The 15,738-nt window shown below is 35.7% G+C and overlaps 1 protein-coding gene across 1 annotated transcript in view; it reads right to left on the bottom strand.

Annotated features, from left to right (window-relative positions):
* LOC107592071 (probable phospholipid-transporting ATPase IIB) overlaps positions 1 to 15,738 on the bottom strand; it is a 45,336-nt gene that overhangs the window by 10,690 nt on the left and 18,908 nt on the right. The window contains exons 9-20 of the mRNA XM_016281432.1: positions 14,887 to 15,047; positions 14,624 to 14,766; positions 14,350 to 14,462; positions 12,154 to 12,408; positions 6,523 to 6,684; positions 5,985 to 6,077; positions 3,745 to 3,828; positions 1,281 to 1,451; positions 1,077 to 1,175; positions 912 to 1,001; positions 677 to 821; positions 427 to 491 (exon numbers count right to left, since the gene is read on the bottom strand). Of these exons, the coding sequence (XP_016136918.1) occupies positions 427 to 491; positions 677 to 821; positions 912 to 1,001; positions 1,077 to 1,175; positions 1,281 to 1,451; positions 3,745 to 3,828; positions 5,985 to 6,077; positions 6,523 to 6,684; positions 12,154 to 12,408; positions 14,350 to 14,462; positions 14,624 to 14,766; positions 14,887 to 15,047 (1,581 nt within the window). The remainder of the gene's footprint in view (positions 1 to 426; positions 492 to 676; positions 822 to 911; positions 1,002 to 1,076; positions 1,176 to 1,280; positions 1,452 to 3,744; positions 3,829 to 5,984; positions 6,078 to 6,522; positions 6,685 to 12,153; positions 12,409 to 14,349; positions 14,463 to 14,623; positions 14,767 to 14,886; positions 15,048 to 15,738) is intronic.

The following is a 15,738-nucleotide window of genomic DNA, read 5'->3' as shown; positions in this document are numbered from 1 at the left end:
AAATACTTTTTTGCCCCACTGTATATATATATATATATATATATATATATATATATATATATATATATATACTTTTTGTTAATAATTAAAAGGCAAATAATATTTTATATAATAAAAATTATATTAATATAATAATAAAATTATATAAACATCAATAGTAAAATGAATCCTTCAATTATAATGTTTAATATTATCAATATTGCAAAAATATTACATTTAATAATATTGAATATAAAATCATACTGTATTACATTAGTGAGAATCTAACAAGAGTTTCAGCAATTAGGGTAAAGGGAATTACACACAAAAAATTAAACACCTACACATTCTGTTACTGAGAATTGTTTTTGTGAGGAAAAAAATAATTCATTAAAAATGAATTAAAAGTGACAGGAAAAGAATCTACGTTAATGAGAAACACCTCACCTTCCCTTCAATACCGATACCGCAGTCTGCTGCTTGGATCATGCTGACATCATTTCCTCCATCACCTGAGCACAGAGATAAGAAAGATGATAGCGGGAAAACATGAGAAGACACTGTGAAGACAGTCATCTTTACCGCTCTCAAAGATTCATGTGCTTGGAGAGAGTTCAGTTTAAGTGGGTTTTGTCTCAGCGACTGGATGATGAGACTTAAAGCTCAACAGACTGAGGAGAGAATGGAGAGGACTGACCTATGGCACATGTTCTGTTGTCTGTATGCTGCTGTAACAATCGAACGATCTGAGCTTTCTGCGTGGGAGAGCAGCGACAGCAAACCACAGCGGGGCACTGACACGCCAGCTCCACAAATTCATGCTCGTAGTAGCGCAGACAGACCTGATGGGCCACACATAATCAGTGTGCGAAAGTCAAACCTGATCATACATGATTTTTTTGAATATATGGAAAGTCAAGCTTTTTTTTTACCTCTAGAGAGTCTCCTGAGATGACCAGCGCACAGTCGTGCTTCCTCCTGAAGGCGTTCAGCTCCAGATGAGCCTCGCCCCTGTTGGACACCTGCCACAAAAACACCATAAAGCATTCACACTAATTCCACTTAAAAATCCAAATAACCAGTGGTTCTGATCCTACCGGTTTGAAAACGTGGATGTCTTGATTTCTAGAAACTAAGTGGGAACTTTTGGCGATACACGTAGCAGTTTCCAGCTTGTCTCCGGTCAACATCCAGATCTGAAACATGAAGAACCTAAGAGTTAATATTAAATGCCCAATATGCATAATATTGGCATGGTGTTTGGGTGTTCACATATTTTTGGCCACATATTGCATGTTTACCTTGATCCCTGCATTGCGGAGGAGCTCTAGTGTGGGCCGGACATCGGCCTGCAGCTGATCTTCCACTCCAGTGAGACACAGAAGCTCCATCTCTCTCTCCAGACTCTCCACCACTGCCGCCACCTTCAGAGCGCGATCATGGATACTCAACTTCGCCTGGTTATATCGACTCTGAAAAGACAGAAATAGATCAAATGTGTGCTAAATTATGAGGATTTTAAACTTGCCTTGATTCAGTAGCGAAAATGGCATAACTGTTGGTTAATTTGATTAAAGTTGCTTATATAAATCAGTTCAAACCGACCATTTCAATTAATCAATTCCAAACTCTGATTCAATGATTTGTTTACAACATCAACATAATCGTTCAAAGAGGTTTCCAAGTGACATTTTTCATACTGTATATTAAATGGTCTTGAAAATGTCCTGTAAAAAATGTTGTTTATTACAAATTACACTACTGTTCAAAGGATTAGGGTTGGCGAGATTTTTTCTTTGAAAGAAATTAATACATTTATTCAGCAAGGATGCTTTAAATTGATCAAAACTGTCAGTAAAGACATTCATAATATATAAAAAAAAATCAATTTCAAATAAACTCTGTTCTTTTAAACTTTCCAAAATATTAAACAACTGTTTTCAATCTTTCTTGAGCACCAAATCATAAATGCAATGAATAAAATCAGGATATAATGAAATAATAACTGATGAAAATTCTGCTTTGCCATCACAAGAATACATTACATTTTAAGATAAATTAAAATAGAATACAGCTAATATTTCACAATATTACTGTTTTTACGGCATTTTTTCAGCCATGGTGAGCATAAGAAACCTTTCAAAAACATGAAAATTTTTTACAGCCCCCAAACTTCTGAAGAGTAGTATGCAAGTATATTGGTTCTATATGTATAAAAGTGATTATATTTTAAAGTGAATATATTTTCCTTGTGTTTACTTGATGAAAAAATGCATGAAAACAAAAAAATGGTTCTTTAATATTTAAAGAACACTTATTATTGAGAACACTAAGTACTTACTCGATTCCACAGCAAAAACTAGTAGTATAACTAATAAAGGTCAAACATTTTAAAGACAAGTGAACTGCTAGTAAAAAATATATAAAATAAAATAAAATAAACACCTCAGTTGAAATCTTGGTTTGGGTGGGTCCAGTGGCACCTAGATCTGACTGAAAGGGCTCTTGCAGGGGCTTGAGCCAGAGTGCATGTGTCGACCTCTTGCATTCACGCATGCGTTCGACTGTACACATACACTAGTGTACATGTACAAAAAAAGTAGTATACTTTGGGCTTAATAGACGGACTCCAAAAAATACTTTTGAATATGTAATTTAATCACGGGTGGGAGGACCTCGTACCAATCACAGAGAATCCCACCGACAAAAAGAGTACAACAGTTTATATAGAATAGGTGCATGGCAAAGTTGACATGATCTTACATCATTTTTCTCTATTATAACTGGTTCTTCATACGTGCAAGAAACCCCCCTGTTACTGGCAAACCAAATTTGGGTTTTGATTACTTCAGCTTGTTACTCAAGTCATGGGGTTGTTATGGTTATTATTATTTACAGACAGACGTCTAGCCGCCTTGTCCAAATGCATCCGTTATTGCAACATGCTAACTTTGGCCCAAGTGTTGGGGACATCAAATGAATTTGACATGCTTATGTGTTTTATCCAAATATAAGACTTGCAATAAATAAAGTAGTCACTGGTAACATAAGTTTAAGAAATTAATTAATTAGAAATTAGATAGAAATCAGCGCTCTAATAATCTAATCTAATGCTGATAAATTGTGCTTTAATGCCACCTGTTATCTCTCAAAATTTTCATGCTAACCAATAATTGTACTCCTTCCATCAACATCCTAATGGAATGACAATATACAGTAACCAATTTTATCAGATACACATATCATCTTCTGTCAACATTTTATCCAGACCAGAACCATTCTATTTTTAGAATGCACAATAAAAAAATCCCATTATTTTCACAGATTCAAGAATTTGTTTTTTAAGCAATGGAAAATTAAAGAAACTAAAAACCCCAGAGTAAATTACATTTGATCTACAGTAGACCTTTTACAGAGTCAATTTTTAGTATTATCATCTTTAGGGTTCAAGGGTCATACTGGTCTATTAGGAAATAAGCAAGTTGATATTGCTGCAAAGGAAGCTATCAGTTTGGGTACAGAATGTTAAATATTTCTCTAGAGATCATTTTAATGATCTTTTATTGCATTGTATTTATTACACAACATTTTTTAGATCTATTTGTCAACAATGGAATTTTGCTTAAAAATAATGGTTCCTCTGTTGGAGTACAAAAAGGGCAAATTTACACCAAAATATTAAAAAGTTGAAAATTGTTAAGGTACATTATATATTTTAAACTATATCACTACATATTAACCCATTTGTGAATTGGTGTATCATACCTCAAAATCCTGGTATTGCTCTTCAGTCAGTGATTTCTTAGCCACCACCAGTGTCCGCAGGCCCTCTCTGGCCATGTTCCCACACTGAATCAACATAATGCAACACACAACTACAATTACATCAGCTACACCCATGACGTGTGAGTGTGTGTGGTTGTGTATTAGACTGTGAACTCAATTGGTATACAGAAAGCATGAGAACAAAGATATAAACAATGCTTCTAACACAATTGTATTTACTGGAAACATCAAAACAGTGCCATGCAAATAGAGATATGCAAACACACACACGCACAGAAAGAATCAATTGTGAAAAATACAACAGTGCCTGTGGGAATCTTTGAGCAGACTGTAAAAGATGTGGGACAGCGGTTTAATTTTGATATGAAAATCCAACAGGCGAAAGTGATGCAGTGATTACTTTATTGACCTGTCCTTATACCAGCGTCTCACATGCACACACAAAGCGCACCGATGAGGATTATGGCATGATGCTCCCAGTCATAAGCCTTTATTGAGGTCATTCATTAATTAATAAGCCTCATCTCCGCCCCTCATCGACTGCATATTGCCAATACAATTGTAATCATCAAAGCGAGAAATGCATGTGTGATTATGGGCTGAGCAGATTGTCCTTGATCAAAGAGGCTAGGACAGGCCGACCTGTTTGTTATGCTTAGCGCTACCTTATCAAATGTGTTGATTCTTAATTCAATCGGGATCTGTTCATAAAGACACTCCTACTAGGGATTCAATACCAAAAACACTGGTGGTACCTACTGAGGAAGTCAGTTGGAATGACAGACATACGGGAACTGGGGCTAAGACGCCCCATGTCAGCATCAACACCTCTCATTTACTTTGAACGGAGTGATGTCAAGCGTTGGTGAAATGAATTGTGGGTTCGTCGCATCGCGTTGGGTCCGTTGCTTGCAGCAGAAGTTGAAACGTTTCAACTTTTCAAGCACCAACGCAGGCGTCAGCCAATCAGATCGCCTTATGCAAATACTCTAGCACAGACGCTAGCAAATCGCGTTCATGCAACACCAGAAGACTAATGTGATTGGCTGTTGTCACTATGACGGTCCAACCAAGCTTCAGAAATGCCCTCCGTCAAGCGTTAACGCTGACGCCCCGTGTGAATTAGTCATCATATACTAGCCAAATACTCGTTTATACTTTAAATTTATAACTGTAATATGTATATATTATACACTACTGTTCAGAAGTTTGGAGATCACCAAGGCTGAATATATTTGATAAAAAAATACAGTAAATACAGAACAGTTTTAAAATATTTTAATTATGTTTTCTATTTTAATATATTTAAAAAAGTAATTTATTGCTGTGATGGCAAATCTGAACTTTCAGCAGCCATTACTCTAGTCTTAAGTGTCACATGATCTGCTGATTTGGTTCTCAAGAAACATTATTATCAATGTTAAAAAAAGTTGTGATGCTTAATATTTTTGTGGAAACAATAAATTTTTTTCTTTTTACAGGATTCTTTGATCGATACTAACAAAAGCATTTTTGTTTTAAAAATACAAACGTTTTGTAGCATTATAAAATGTTGTTTTTTTTCTCCTATCAGAATTCTTTAGTTATTAGAAAGTTTAAAAGAACAGCATTTATTTGAAATATAAATATTTTATAACAACATAATTTTATTGTCACTTTTGATCAATTTAATGCATCCTTGCAAAATAAAAGTATTTATTCCTTAAAAAAAACATCCTATTTGACCCCAAATGTTTGAACAGTAGTGCAAGTATATAACTTGCAATATGTATCACAATATGTAAAAATGGTTAGATATTTTCTTACATTGTTTTCTTAGTTTTGTGTTTTCATAACTGCTACATTGTTAAAATTTTACTGAAAATGTAAAAACTAACACCAGTCAACACTACACCAAAATTTGTGAGACTCACTTAATCTGGTGACATTTTTCCTATTCTTTTAGTTTTTGCATGGATAAATTACATTTGAGAACAAATATAAAGGTACTGCGTTTATTTGTATTGTATTTACTGTCATTTGACACACACACACACACACACACACACACGCATGCACACACACACACACAAAGACAGATTATGAATCGTATACAAAAACAATTAAAAATGCAAATAAACAAAAGGGTCACAGAAACAGACAATTCGATTTATTCATAAGCTCACCAACCCACACGAAAAAGCAGAATTTCCCATCAACAATGGTTCATGCATTCTTACCTCCTCCTCCAGCCAATCATTGTACTGTACAATGCTCGCCATAGCAACATCAGCTCCTTTCATGTAAAACGTGATGTCGCCCGTGGCCTCCTCCTGAAACACAATCAATTCAGAGAACACTTAAAAACATATCCAAATCATGTCTAAATCATTAGCATGTCCAACTGTAGAGCACAAAACCACACAGATGGCGCGTGGAGCCCTAAAGTTATCAGTAAATAAGACGACAAACAGAGTATGACAAACACACAAACGCATGTCAAAAGCTTAGCCAACAATACTTTTATGCATGTACTGTACAACACGACACACTCACAGAAACACTCAAGTACACAGAGTCCTGAAGTATCTACTGTAATAGCTTACTCAACAAAGGCTGAAGGACACAAAGCCCCACTATAGAGGAAACATGTTCAAATGCGCACACATTTTCAAACTCGTATTCTCACCAGATGTTTTTTACACTGCTTGAAATTAGATAAATATGTAATTCCGAACACAGACAAACACACTCACACACTTGTAATATGACACGCACCCTGACAATAATGCCCATGCGCTTGCTCTCAGAGGTGAAGGGGAAGATCTGGAGGATGTAATAGGTCAAGATGTGTCCGGCTGGGGTCTTCAGCTGGAGGGATGTCAGGTCTCTGTTCACCAGAGTCAAACCCACACTCTCAGTCCAGCGCACCAGAGCCACCTACACAACATGTGAAAGAATGTATTGTTGTAAAAGATTTGTTTTTGTGACCAGTTACATGCAACTTTTTGCTCTCAATGATCAAATCATCTTTAAAGAGCTGACAAAAAAAAGACAAAAAAGTCACAATCTACACTAGGTCTAGGTCACTAATGAAGTTTCTGAAAATCCAATTTGAGCCACTGATCATATGAATTCTTGTACAGTCAAATTGTCTTGTTACCACTGGAGCACGAGATTCTGTTTGGATCATTCTCAAATCATGCTTGACAGTCAGTAAAACCAAACGAAATACTGAGACATTCCAAAATTCATGTTAATAATTCAACTTTCTACTCTAGCTGAAATATGCTGATAAAATAGAGTTATAGAGTAGATATAATTTATAAAAAATACTGCATGGAATTAGAAAAGATTGTAATAAATTAAAGTCTCAGACTTCTTGACCCCATTGCATGCACTGTTTATCTCAAGACTGAAAGATCATAAACATCCCTGCAAATTATGCCTTTAAATTACTCCACAGCTCTGATTACAACTGCTTTCTTTGCTCTTACACACATCAGAACACAGCTAGAACTCTTGTTTATGGCATTTCAATGTGATATGACTAATTAGCCAGTCTTCTATCAACCTGACAGTGCTAAATGATGCCCTCAAGAGCACACACACACACACAAGTAACTCAGGTGGTGGGGAAATGCCTTCAGGAGAGGAGCAGGGAACTGTTTTACGACACAGGGGAGAGCCTTTAATACACTCTATCAATCATTTCAGCAGTACAGGAAGAAAAGCTGTAATCATAAACCAAGATCACTGCGCCTTCAAGAAGCAGAGAGGATTGAACCCGCACCATGTGACCTACGACCACATTAAGACGTGGCTGTTATTTAATAAAGAGACCAGATGTGACAGGAAATATGATACAACGTCATAAAGAAGGCAAAGTGGAGATGGGTTTATCTGACAGAGCAGTTTCTTCCAGGAATATGCTAAGAGAAGTTTATCTGAATTCTCTCTTTCACTTATCGTTATTATAACAGTATATTATTTTACATTTTTTGAGCAATGACTTTTCATGTCGTTTGATTACTGGCTTTTTTAAAATAAATTACTTTATAGAGATTGCACTCACAAAGAATTATTATTATTATTTTTTTTTTACAAATTCAATATTTTAGAGTTGAGCATAACTAAGAAAAATTATACTGACTACAGAAATTTCCATTTTTTTTTATTATAAATGATTACATATTGTTATTAATGATTAAATTATCTAGGCCTGGAAATAACGATTGTAAAATTCATATTTAGTTTTAAAATTCAAATTACAATATGAACCCAATCACAGATTTTAAATGAAAACAACTTACTTAAAAATATTTGACTGGATCACTCTATTAATCAAAACCAGACTAAGATTGCATCCGCTTTAACCTTATTCTAACAAAAAACTCATTCTAAAAGAATTGAACATGCCATAACTCTCTTGTATGAGTAGCCCATCTTTTGTGACAACTTCTATTTAATAGGGTAAAGGTTAGAGGTCAATACTATATTTTTCTTAGAAGCAGCAAAGGTCAACAGCCACTGAACACTGTCGTCTCATCTGAATAAGCCAAAACCACTAATAAAACCATCAGTGAACTTCTATTACCCCCCATAAGTAAAACTTCATTATCGGACATAACAAACGGTCTTGCTCATGAGAATGTCCGATCATTAAAGGTCATGATAAACCTCTGACCCTTGACACTGTGAGGTCAAAGGTCACAAATTACTTAAAGTAAGTGTCCGGAAAGGCAATCCCTGAACTCGGCTCTCTTTAGGAATATTATCGCTATGCATCTGTCATATTAAAAGCTGAAAAGGCTGGAGGTCTTTGAGCGAGCACACATAGACACAGGCGCTGATGAGAGTGACATGTAGAGAAAGACTAGTGTTAACCGCTAGTCTCTCAGAGAAAATTAAATATTGATCAATCCCGGAGTGAAGACGTTGGAGAGATAAGACCTGGGCATTAAAGAAAATAAATAAGTAGACACATCAAGGGAGAAGAGAGGACAGGCAATTCCACTAAAGAGGGAGATGGACAGATTTCTTTTTCCTTTTATCACTCTCAAAAGATATCTACGTCTACAGAAGGTCTTGAAGAAAAAGATGCTCGGTCTGTGTAAAGGAGAAATGAAAGAGCACTGGAATATTTTCAATTTATATAATGACTGGCGCATTTTCTTGAAAACAATCAATGCTTTGAAAACAACTGCCCTTCATTAGTTCATCTTCATTAGATCCTGCAAGGGAACAGCAAATATTGTACAGAATTATTGAACACTTAAAGGGTTAGTTCACCTAAACATACAAATGTTGTCATCATTTACTTATTTACCCATGTTGTTCAAAACGGATATGGTTTTCTTTCTTCCGTAGACAACAAAAAAGAAATGCTCCACAAACTGTAAAGCTCCAAAAATGACAAAAAAGCAATATAAAAATATCATATGCTAATTAAAATGAGGCTGTGAAGGATAGACATACAGTCCATTCAGGTTGTACTTCTGTATACCTTGGTTTCCTATGGATTATATGGTCATTTTTTGGAGACTTTCATTGTATGATGAAAAGCAATGCCAAAAATTCTTCTAAGCTTCATCTTTGTGCTCGACAGAAGAAAGAAAGTCATACAGGTTTGGAAGATTATGAGTAATAGATGACAGAAATGTCATTTTTGGTTAAATTATACCTCCAACGAGCCTCAAACAACATTTCATTCCCCTCCATTAAAAAATATATTTAACTATAATGAGCCTGACGTTTCCCTCCATCTATTTGAGGACCGCTGCCTTTGTGACATATGTTTGGCCTCAATGCCTTTTCTGCCATTTATTTAGTGCTTTTCTTACCAACAACTCATTCAAAATATTGTTGCTCTACAACGGATCTATAAATATCTACGATCTCTCAACACAAATGATGACCAAGTCCTTCCTGGTGTGTGACCTACCCCTGCCCCCTCTGCTTCTGATATTTATTGAGCCCTCTCAGATTTCTCTACTAACACAGAGTCTATATTACCATCCAATAAGGCAGTAAATTCAAGGCTAAAGTGGGGGAGTCATAAATACTAAAGCAGCGATATATAGGATTACACTGTTAAAGGAATGAGGAGACCAGTGTCATTGCAATCTATCTGATTTCTAAATAAAATAAATAGAAAAAAAAAATTGTCCGGGTTTTTTTTTGTTTTCTTTGCTGGAACCACTTAAGCAGAAAATGACAAAAATAAAATAAAAAAAGATGACAAAAAATGTCCCAAAATAATATTTTTTAAATAATTTTGATTAAGCAAATAAATAAATACCATTCCTTTCAGGACGTCCCATTAGGGCTGCACGATTAATCAAATGTGATTGTCACGCGCATCTTGTCAGTAAAGCCAGTTCTGTGATTAGTAGTAAATCTCCAGCTCGTGCTTTCAGATGGAGCAGCGTTTACTACACAGAGCCGTAGTTCACAGACAAGCTACGCAAAATCGCGTTCATAATCGCAGATGATTTAATCACGTGATTATGAAATCGAAGAAATCGTTCTGCTATTATGAAAGCTGTTTGCGTAGCTTGTCAATGAACTACGGCTCTGTGTAGTAAATGCTCCTCCAAAGCATGTGAAAATACCAAATTTAATTACATGTTTTTAACTCCAAACTCACTTCATAATGTCAGTCGAGTGTTTGAAATAAATCATTCTGTGAGATGATGTGGCTTCATATTTCATAGTATTCTAAGCAGTGATAAAGGCAATGTCGATTAGCATTGCATTATTATATACTTTATTATAATAAAAATTATAATAAGATGAACACGGATAAACCATATATTGTCGTAGTCGTGTGTTTATTAGTCATGTTGAATTAATGAAAGCAGTTAAATCTTCTGTTTATTCAACAACGCCTATAGGGATTTCCTGGGTTTCTTCTGTGAGGCATTTTTTGAGTTTCAGCACGAGAGCGCCCTCTGGCCTTCGGATCAGGGATGTTCATTTTAACAGTTAACCGACCGTATAGAATTTTGACCGATTAAAACAATCAGTTAAACGGTTTAAAAGGTCATTTATTTATTTATTTTTTCAGTAATTTATCAAAATATTTTAAAAGATTTGCTGCATGGTTAAAATACACTACGCGTATAAAAAAATTGTTTTATAATTTATAAATCACATTTTATTATTTTATTCAGAAATAGGCCTAATGCCGACGCAAAATGTTTACAAACATTATAATAAACACTGTAAACATAGCTAGGCTAATTTTTCAATTAACAGTATTTAGAAAAGAACAAAAATTAAAAATGTAAGACGCTATAGCAACATAAACGACAAGCCAAAATGAATTAATTTAGGCTAAAACGAAACTGAAACCAACGTTGGGTCTCTCATTCGACACAAAATCAAATGTTTCCGTATTCGTGATGTATTTGAATGGCAAATTATTATTTATTATGTAGCCTGGCCTACTTCACTCGCATTCCAATATCTACGTAAAACAAAATGTTTTGCATAACATCACAGCGGTATGGTGATAACGCTTAATGGCACAGATTTTTACTACATATTTAAACTGAGCAGTGTATTTTTTTCCCCCATATGTTTGACTGACTGTATTTTATTATGATAATGAACAGGCTGCATTGTCAAGGTAGCAATGCTTAACTGTGCGCGCGCATGCGGCACCGGCGCAATCACTTGAATTTTTTCCTTCTAACAGTGGAAACAACTACTTTTAGTCATAAAGATAATCGGAATTGTAAAAGGTTTGCTTTTATTTGTGTACGTACATTCACAATAAAAACAAATCTTTGTGCTTTTATAAAATAAGCCTAAAGAAAAATAGGATGCCGCTTTTAGCCATCTGGTTTCCTTTCTCGCAGCACAAAAATGAACCAAAACTACTTGTTACAGTTTTTCTTTCATTTTCTTAATTTATTATTTAAGTAAAGATATATTTCTCGTATAGGCCTATTCATTCGTTATATACAGTATATAGGCTATATATATATATATATAGCCTAGCTTTATTATGTTTTTCTACGCTCGCAGAAGCGCTGCAGGTGCGTGATATGATATGAAGACCATGTGAATCCTCATGTTCTGTTGTTTGCTGCTTTTTGCACATGTAAAATAAATTCCCGGGAAACAAACGTTAGTATTTTTAATGGGTCACAGACACTTATCCTTTCTAATTTAATTCAATTCTAATTTAAAACAATCTTGTCGGTTAACGGTTAATAATCAGTTAAGGAGCGTCGGTTGTCGGTTAAGAAAAATAACTGAAATGAACATCCCTACTTCGGATAGAGATTTACTGCTGATCACAGAACCGTGCTTCACTGAAAGATATGCAGGACAATATTTTAAATTAAATTTAGATTTAATTTTAATGAATCGTGCAGCCCTACGTCCCATCATTCTTACATCATCAGGACTGGAGGCCTGGTAAGTGCGGTTGTCGTCGCTAAAGTCCTGGTCGGCCTCTGTGCTCTCTGGCTCTGTGCTGGCACCGTTAACACAGGATTCATACACTGGTGTAACGTTGTGGCAGAGGGCGATGGCTTTCACGGCCTCGTGGATCCGGCTACTCACGCTCTTGCGGACCTTCGGAGCGGGCGGCTGTGATTTACAAGAGGGTGTTGAACTCGCACTATTGCCATTAGACTGCACCGAGCTCACCTGGAGAGACACAAAGTTGAAATAACAAGAGTGCGCTTTAGCTTGAGAAATAACATTTGTTATTAGAAATATTTATTTCAAAAAAGTATTCAGTTCAACACATTTAAAAATCAGTTAAATTATGAAGTAATGTCAGAATCTGATAACGTCGTCATGTGTAGTATAAGAACGGGGGACTGGTCAGGAAGTGTCTACTGATAATTCATTTTCCTGTGCTCTCTCAGTGTCAGGACACATTGGGCAAAAAAAAAAAGCGTGAAGATTTCATCAGTGTCTCTCCACACAACAATGTCGAAATCCCACCCTGACTCTGAAACTTATCAATTTACATAAGCACCACTGTGAGTCTTCGTGTGTGTGTGTGTGCGCTTGACAGGGGTTGCTGTGCTCCACTGGAGCAGGAGATTTCTCTTGATGAACTACTCTTTCCTCAGAGCTTTGCCGAGGGGAAGAGATGACAACCTGCACACAGCCTTCAAACTGCAGATGAAGGTACATAAAAACACCCCACTGCTGGCTCACTCTCTCAGAATTAAAGTATGTTAGGTTCCAGATTTGACAATCTGAATATGTATATAAAAATACAGTAAATGTGTAATAAGATATATGCACAGTCAGCCAGTTGTAAATAGGCATGTCATATTGACTGGAGTTAAAAATGCCCCTTAATTATTACATTTATATTCTATTTGCTGTCATGTAACACTGACTTAATCTTTAAAAACATTAATTTAATAATATTAACTATAATCTCAAAATGAATATCTATTTTTATAATATACATTATAAATGCTGTGATGTCTAAATTCACTTGCAGAATTTAATTATCAGCTTTTTGGCATTATCAAGAATTCTCTATATATTTATATTTAGTAACATCATTTATTATACAAGAAAGAGAAGAACACAGTGATACAGCAAAAAAACTAGCACCGTGTAGGAAATCAGTCCGTTTTCAGTTTAAATCAAAAAGCATTTGAGTGACTAAATAACCAGAATTGGCAAAAAAATAAAATATATCTACAAATACACAACAGCGTTTACATATACAGCTCTACACTACTCGAAGGTCCTGCTCCTCTCTGAATTTTCTCAAGTTCATATTAACTAAAGTTCAGTGCCACAAAAACAACACACCTGGCCTTTTAAGATCAATTAATGGAAAAGCGAAGTTTAAAGTCACAACGCTATTAGAGTCAAAAAATGCTTGTGAACTGAACTGTTAATTTTCTCACCTTTTTCATTTTCATTTAGTGCCACAAAAATGTCATACTTCACCTTTACAGTACAATTTTATGGAAAGCTAAGAATGCTATTATAGAGCCACAAAAAGCTTGTAAATTGAAGGTTTTAAACTGAACCACATCATCTACATATGAATATCAAATTTTGACATTTCAAAACACAATTTGAGTTCAAAATCCCAGTTTGACAGGCAAGAACTGTCTGTACACTCACCCCGTCTCAAAAAAGACTATGGGGTTTGCCCTCTACAAAACAACAGCTGTTTTTAATAGTAATTTCTTTATACTCATAACACTCCAGAGAGAATGGGAGCTATAACTGCCTAGTGCACAACAAAGCATGTTAAGCTGTAAATTACATTATGTTTATTGATTCCTGTCAAACTCAATTTCACAAGTTGTTGGACACGGACTCTGACACGTCCTGAGGGGGGATATAATAAGGCTATGATCGCTCATATCATGGGTACATTTCAAACCTGCCTGCCAGTCCATCATCACAGTAATGAAGGACCATGAAGCATGAAAACCAATTGCCACTGTGGCTTTAACACTGTCACCCAGCTGTTGGCACAAAACGTGCACACACACACCAAAGACAACAGCAGTTAGTGAAGGATGTGAAACTCCTTAAGTTTCCTCTATAGTGAAAGTGATTGTCTTAATGGTGATGTGTAAGGTGACATGTCAATCGCACCTGAGCGTAGGACTGGATGATGTGACTCTGGATCTCATCCATAGTGTCCATCCCGTATGACACAGTACCGAGATGGAGGCGCTTGAAAACCATCTCGTTCTGGGTCAGAGTGCCTGGAAAAAGAGCACACAAAGATTAAGATCAGGAGAGAAATCAATAGTTATTATAAAGCTTTTGGATGGGCAGAGTGGTTTCAACACAACGAAAGAGGGAGAAAATAAAACAAGGAAGAGAATAGCATAAAATAAAATAGCATAAAATAAAATAAAAGTACCGGTCTTGTCTGTAAGCAGGTAGACCAGACGGCCAAGTTCTTCTGGGATGGTGCTTGTCCGAACCACAGTACCTGGAATATTCTCATCCTTCATAATCATCCAGCCGTACGCTGACTTCCCCATGTCCAGGTTTACTCTTAGACTACACACACACACACAAATGTCTAAAAAATATGTTTGTTCTTCTCATTTCACACTGCTGATGATTTTGCTGTAATATTTTCACATAAGTGGGATCTGGGTGATAATATTATAAACATACCTGATGGGGATGATGTATGAAAATAAAACCACGAAACGGAACAGGTTTCGGAACCAGGGCCCAAGGAATCCCTGCAAAGTCACCATAACAACAGACAGAACCACCTGAGCCAGGAACAGAGCTTTTGTTAGGCGGTTTAACTCCAGGTCCAATAGTCCCACCTGCAGAGGAAGAGATGAGAAAGTCTGAGATAAATCAAACTGAAAGTTTTTGTGTGCTTTAATAAGTGTTTAAACTTACATTTTAGTAAACAAGTAAGAGATAATGTACATTCAGCTGGTCATTATCACTGTAAATCAACCTGTGAAGGTGTATTTTGCAATAAATATTGTCTGACTGTACATTATTATGAGTATAACATGGCTAGTATAACATGAAAATCTAATTTACACATTTTATTTATCGATTTAAGTGTTTTATTATGCGAAAATAAACAAGCCATAATGTGATAGGTGAGTGAAACTAGCTTAGTCATTTATACATATGCCACTGACTAATCAGAATTAAGCACTTTAGTATTTTAAGAATAGTAAATACATTCAGAAATATATAGTAATGAATATTCCCAGGGAAACGTGTTTTTAATAATTTTTACTGGTTGTTTATAAAAAATAAATAAAAAAGTTCTCAAAATGAATGAGTATTTGGTTAAAGCGCTCTTATCCAAAGCATGCGATATTCCCTCTGAGAACAAGAACCTTGAGGGCTCCTCTCATCTGAAGTGATCCGAAATGTTACTCTTATGAAAAATAAAACAACCTGCCCATAAGCCAGCACTGATAAATGCCCCCCAGGCCTGTTCCAGACCGCAGACCTTTCTCATGCTAATAGTGTATGTGGAGGAGAGGAGAG

Source organism: Sinocyclocheilus grahami, unplaced genomic scaffold (assembly GCF_001515645.1).
Source record: "Sinocyclocheilus grahami isolate Dianchi unplaced genomic scaffold, SAMN03320097.WGS_v1.1 scaffold149.1, whole genome shotgun sequence".
Lineage (NCBI taxonomy): Eukaryota > Metazoa > Chordata > Actinopteri > Cypriniformes > Cyprinidae > Sinocyclocheilus > Sinocyclocheilus grahami.
This window is presented reverse-complemented; position numbering and strand designations above follow the sequence as displayed.